A 6,000-nucleotide genomic window follows, 5' to 3' on the forward strand; every position below is an offset into this window, starting at 1 on the left:
AATTCATAAAAAATTAACTTGTTGGTTTCCAACATAATTAATTTTTCAATAAGTTATCATTTTAGCTTATACAATGTCATAGAGCTGAAATCCAAAGTTCAATTATGACGTTCCAAGTTGTCTAGGCTTAGATTTTATATTATTACAACTACGTCCTGATCAAGATTTACCATTTTTTAAAGGCAAATTTTACCATCGTAACTCTCAAGAGTTTTCTCCAAGTTGTTCATAAGTTATATAATAGGTCAGATATAGCTCTCACTGAAAAACCTCATGTTTGCTAATTTATACCTAAGGGGGAATTTCTAGGAAACAAAGTAACATGATAGGCCAGTAAAACTTCCTGTGCTCCTTAGAGAAAATTTTTTCTTAACTTGTTTATTGAATTAGTTGTTGGAGTTTCCATTTGATTGTAAGCAACCTGAGGGCAAAGGGGAGGTGTTACTCTCTATGTGCCCATTTGAAAAGTAAAGGTTTCATGACAGTTTTCTGGATGGCTGGATGTCAGGTTAGTTGGACAAAAGAAAGAAATGTTCAGATTTAGGAATCTGCAATAAAATGAGTTTAATCTTTGAGACTATTTTTATCAATCCATCAGTTGAAAACACAGATGTTGGGTGATTATGATGTGTCAGTGTAGGTCATCAAATTGTAACAAATGTATCACTCTGGTGTGGGAGGTTGATAATGGGAGAGGTTATGCATGTGTGGGGATAGGAGAACATATGGGAAATCTCTGTGCCTTCCCCTCAATTTTACTGTGAACTTTAAACAGCTCTAAAAAAAAATTCTTTAAAAAAACAGTTGTTAAACTTTAAAAATATCAACTGTGGGCTTCCCTGGTGGTGCAGTGGTTGGGAGTCTGCCTGCCAATGCAGGGGACGCGGGTTCGAGCCCTGGTCTGGGAGGATCCCACATGCCGCGGAGCAACTGGGCCCGTGAGCCACACCTACTGAGCCTGTGCTCCACAACGGGAGAGGCCACGATAGTGAGAGGCCAGTGCACGGCGATGAAGAGTGGCCCCCGCTCGCCGCAACTAGAGAAAGCCCTCACACAGAAACGAAGACCCAACACAGCCAAAAATAATAAATAAATAAAATTAAAAAAAAAAAAAATCTAAAAAAAAAAAAAAAAAAAAATATCAACTGTGTGAACAACCGATAACGAAGACAGTACCTTACTGTATAAAATGAAATATAAATCAATTAATTCAGCCTCAATTGATTGCAATCTTAATATGTGCCAAGCACTACTATAGGAGCTGAGGTTTAAAGATAAATGAGATCTATAACTGTAAAGCAGGAAATGGAAGGCTGGTTCCACTAAATTCATCTGAACTAATCAGAATTTTAAATAGTCATTAAACCATGAAAAAAAATGCATCTCCTCTTTAGAATGTATTTTCTTCCCCAATGAAAAGGAATGACAAAATCTGCTTTTTCAGATGCCCTAAGATTTTTCAATATGTTTTATATCTTTTGCTTTTGCTTAGAAAAAGCTGTCTCCTTGTATTGTACAAAAAAGATGTCTTCAGTGCCACTGCCTTTTGTTCAGGAGACAAGTAGGAAGGGGAAGGAGAGGAAGAATAAGAACAGAAACATCATGGAATGGAGAAAAGAAAAATATCGACATGAGATAAATCAGAGCAAAGTTTTGCACAGTATCGTTCTCCTATTAGACCAGAACACCGGCACCATAATAAGCCATTAACCTAGGGCAAGCAGCTGAGAAATGCCCAGCAGTGAATAACCGCCTGAGACACATACTTTGCGAGAACTGACAGTAAAAGGAAGCAGTGCAGAAATTCTCTGTAAGTTGATGGGCGGGCTGAAGTCTTGATTAGTGAAAACTAAAATCCTGTCATGGGTTGGTCCTCCAAGTGAAGGAGACCTCAGGACACTTTGCAGCTGGCAAGGAGTAGCACTTTTCTCAGATACTACTAGCCCAACAGTTCACTTTAGAAGATACTATCTTTGGCTCTTAAAAGAGTCAATTGTTTTAACTTGGACCCCTGTAAACGATAAATCATGAAAACTTGACCCCTTTAGAGAGTAACAAACGTTTCTGAAATGAACAACCCACACAATGTTTCTTTAATGAATGTAAAAACTGACCAAGCTTTGTAGCATCGTCTGCCCACATTAAAGCCATTCCACAGGTCACCCAAGTCCCACTTACCCCCAACATCTGGTGGAGGTAGTGATACTCTGGCCCTTGGTTATACAGCAGGAAGGTTTTCCAGAAAAGCAGGACATTCAGGGACAGCCAGATAAGCTAAATCATACGAAGGGTGAGAGGAAAAAATTAAAAATAAACATTACCTGATGAATGGAAACCTCAAGTACATTCATTGGACATAGTGCTTCCAATGGAACCTCAATTAGTCATTGCAAAAAAGCATTATTGGAAGGGAACTTGGGAAATTTATTCTCCTCCGGGCTTTCAAAATAATTACTGAGAACCTACTCATGTTTCAAGCCCAGGGAAATAAGAATGAGCAGAAACAGAAATGTACCTGCCTTTGGGGAGTTCACATTTTATGAGAGAAATAGACATTAATCAAATAAACTCATGAAAAAATATATAAATACAGGCTATCAGGCTGTGCAATGGCCCAGGGGTAGGGGTTGATGGGGGAGCCTGGTGAACTCAAAGGGCTGAGAAAAGGGTTTCAATCTCCTCTCTAACAAATTCAATGGAAGTTATAATGCTCTCCAAAGCCTTTCCTATTCTGATGTTTTTTATGACTCTAAAACTCATATTATTTAACATGGATTGCAATAGTTAAGGCTTAAGACTTTTATGATATGTTTAGAAAGTGAAGTGAGACTAGGAAAGAAGTCCAATCTTATTTCCTTAGCATTTCACGGCCATTTGAGGATGCAACCAGAAACATGCAAGCAGGTGTTAAGATAATTTTTTGGGCCTCCTGGGACACTTCTATTTAAAACTTTAAGAACAATAAAATAACGCAAACATCCAGGAATTTTTCTGTTAATGGCTGCATTCAGGAAATGCCACACAATAAAAAGACAAATAATATAAATAATAGACAAGCCCGTCCTTTGAGAATGTGTACTGTCTTAGCAGCACATTGGTAAGTTCCTACACCCCTCAGATTATTGGGGGGAGTTGCCACCCATGGCTCCATTTGGGGTCTAAAGTTTTACAGCTCAGAACACAGGGAAATTCTAGTTCAACAATGACTAAATGGTGCAGAGGAGGAGCATGGGTATTGGCTTCTGGGAATCTACTACTTAGTGCCTCCGAGACCTTGGGCAAATTTGTACTAGTATCCATGTGCTTCAAATTCCTCGTGTATAAAATTAGGGTGAAGTCAAGAATGGGCCTACCTATCTTACAGAATAGATCTGAGGATAAAATAATGAAAAATAATCAGAGAGGGGAGCGAGAGAGAGGGAGGTGGTGGTGGTGGGGGAAATGTAATGAGTTTCTGTAGAAGCTGAAGGTAATCAGTATTTCTTACAGCTACTTTTGTGTTAAAAGTAAATTTTCTTTAATCAGCACAGCAATGGTATTTTGGTTTATTTATTTGTTTTTCATTTTAAAAATTGTCCTTACTAGCAGTAAAATTTGCATAGTCTGTGTTGGTTTCCATTTAGTTTTTGCTTTTTGAAATTTTATTTGTCTATGATATTCAGAAGTTTCGAAAAGGGTTCTATGCAGGGCAATTTCGAACAAAAGTTCATTATCATTCAGTTTTATTCAACAAACTTTTACTGAGCCTCTTCAGTCTGGCATTCTTAAATTGCCTTCTCATTAGCAAGCCTTATTTTCCAACAAAGTATCTGATTCTTGTGGGCTTCAGCTTCTTCAGTATTTCTCAGGGAATTGACCCAGCTGTGTGAGTGCACAGTAGACATTCCTAAAGGCCTGAATCAGAAGATGGTCTTTCCCAGTCTCACTTCACTTTCTAAACATATCATAAAAATCTTAAGCCATAACTATTGCAATCCATGTTAAATAATATGAGTTTTAAAGTCATAAAAAACATCAGAATAGGAAAGGCTTTGGAGAGCATTCTCAATTGACCAGCAAGCTGAAAACCACTCAGAGGAAAACCTATCTGACCTCACTCAGCCCCTGCACACCTGAGATTAAGCATTTGGGATGCAAACAGGTCTCCTAAAGATCGCAGATATCCCCTTGCAGGACAAAATGAGACTAAGAAATGAGCGACATCACCACGTCCCGGGCGTTGCATGTTGTTAAACTTCAAAAATATCAGTTGTATGAACAATAGATAATGAAAAATAGGACTTTGCTGTATAAAATAAAACCAACAGAAGCAATCTGGAAGAAGAGCAAAGTGGGGGGAAAGATGTTTAAATGGTTAAGGAAGAAGCTGTGTTCACTAACAGCGATCTCTTCTCCCTTCCTCCACATCCGCTCTCCCATCAAAGTGTAGGAAAGTTGCCCAGCACTTGGAGGAAGGGAGGAAGCGGATGGTTATTATCTCCAGGTATTCCCGGCAGAAAGTTTTTGTTAGTTGAGAATGTTTGCGTTAGAGGCAAAACTTCCAGCTTCCCACCCGCGCTCGCTCAGAGAATGAATCAAAATCGCTGTCCCAGAGACAAAACGCCGGGAGAGCCTCGCCCGCCATCCTACCAGGCAGAGGTGTTTAACCCCTTCGTTGGCCAGCCAGCTCCTCCAGGACACAGCCATGCCGCCGGCCCCGCCGCGCCGCGCTCTCCGCCCGCCAGCCCGACAAGCAGCGGCGGCCGCCGGGGCAGCGGTTACAGTGGTGCGGCCTGCGGGGCGGGGGTGGAGGGGGGGGGTGCAGGGTGGGGACGGAGGGTCAAAGACTGAATGGAAGCCCGGCGCCGGCGCCGCGCCAGGCCGGGCGGGGTATGCGCCCCGGTGCCGGGTCTCCCGAGCGCCGCGGACTCGGCCCTCGCTGGGTCTGCGCTGCGCCCTCCGGCCGCCAGAACCCCCTGCGCCGAGCGCGCGCTCCCCGGCTGCGCGAGTCCGCCCCGCCGCGCCGGCCCCTTTGTCTGGGGGCGAGCCTGTTGCTGTCGCTGCCGCAGGGCAGGATGTCCTGGGCTGGGATCTAGGAGGCGTTCCCCAGCAGCCTCAGCCCGGCCTGCCTGGCTCCGAAAGACCCACCAAGATGTGGAGACTGGTACTCAGACATAGAGTGGACACCCTCGCTGCCCCCTTGGACACACACACACACACACCACACCTAGTCCTTTTGGACTGGTCGTTCCCCCCGCCCCCAAAGGTTCCTCTCAGAGAGCCTTGGTAAGGAAATTTGAGCCGGAAATTGTCTTTTGTGTACTAGCGTCCCCCTTCTCCCGCCCATCCTCAGCAACTCATCCCACCCCCAAACAAACGCCCCCGTCACAACCCTTACCTAAAGCCTCCCTCTACCTCCCGCCTTCCTACCCCCCATCCCTAACACCGATGCAAAGCTTTTAAGAAACTTCTGAATAAAGAGTCCTGGGGAGAATGAGACAGTGGTAATGATTGCACAACTTTGTGAATGTTCTATAAACCACTAAATTGTTCACTTTAAACATGTGAATTTTATGGTATGTGAATTACATCTCAATAAAGGGGAGTTAATGGTTAAAACTGACGTAATTCTCAGGGGCTCTAGGGAAGCTCAGATTCACTCTATTTAGAAATGTGCGTTTTACTACCTAGTATCAGAGTCTGTTAAGTAATAAGAATCCTCTCAGACTTGTACCAGAGGCCCGGTGAAGGGTGATTAAAGTGTGGAATTTTCACAGGCTACCTAGCCTACACTGCAGCATATCAGTAGTAGGGAAAAAACAAAAAATCATGCATGTGAAAGAATGTCCAATGCAAAGTAAGTGTTGGATAAATGTTTGTTAAATCAGGAACTTTCTCAACTCTAGCAACTAATAAGTGGCAGAAAAAGTAAACCACTAGTAGCCTAATCTCATGGCTTTCAAGCTCTTTTTTATTTTAGCGGAATACATTTTACAACACGTGCTATGATATATAATTATA

The 6,000-nt window shown here is 42.6% G+C and overlaps 1 protein-coding gene across 2 annotated transcripts in view; it reads right to left on the reverse strand.

The window, feature by feature from the left end:
* Positions 1-5,224, reverse strand: part of NOX4 (NADPH oxidase 4) — a 142,286-nt gene extending 137,062 nt beyond the window's left edge. Inside the window, exons 1-2 of one of the 2 annotated variants that reach the window (XM_057553476.1) lie at positions 4,630-5,224; positions 2,179-2,274 (exon numbers count right to left, since the gene is read on the reverse strand). In XM_057553476.1, coding sequence (XP_057409459.1) covers positions 2,179-2,274; positions 4,630-4,686 — 153 coding nt within the window. In that variant the 5' untranslated portion in view covers positions 4,687-5,224. Of the gene's footprint in view, positions 1-2,178; positions 2,275-4,629 lie in introns of those variants that run through there. The other variant, XM_007168474.3, reaches the window with a different exon arrangement.
* Positions 5,225-6,000: the final 776 nt, after the last annotated feature.

The sequence above is a fragment of the Balaenoptera acutorostrata genome, chromosome 9 (assembly GCF_949987535.1).
Source record: "Balaenoptera acutorostrata chromosome 9, mBalAcu1.1, whole genome shotgun sequence".
NCBI lineage: Eukaryota > Metazoa > Chordata > Mammalia > Artiodactyla > Balaenopteridae > Balaenoptera > Balaenoptera acutorostrata.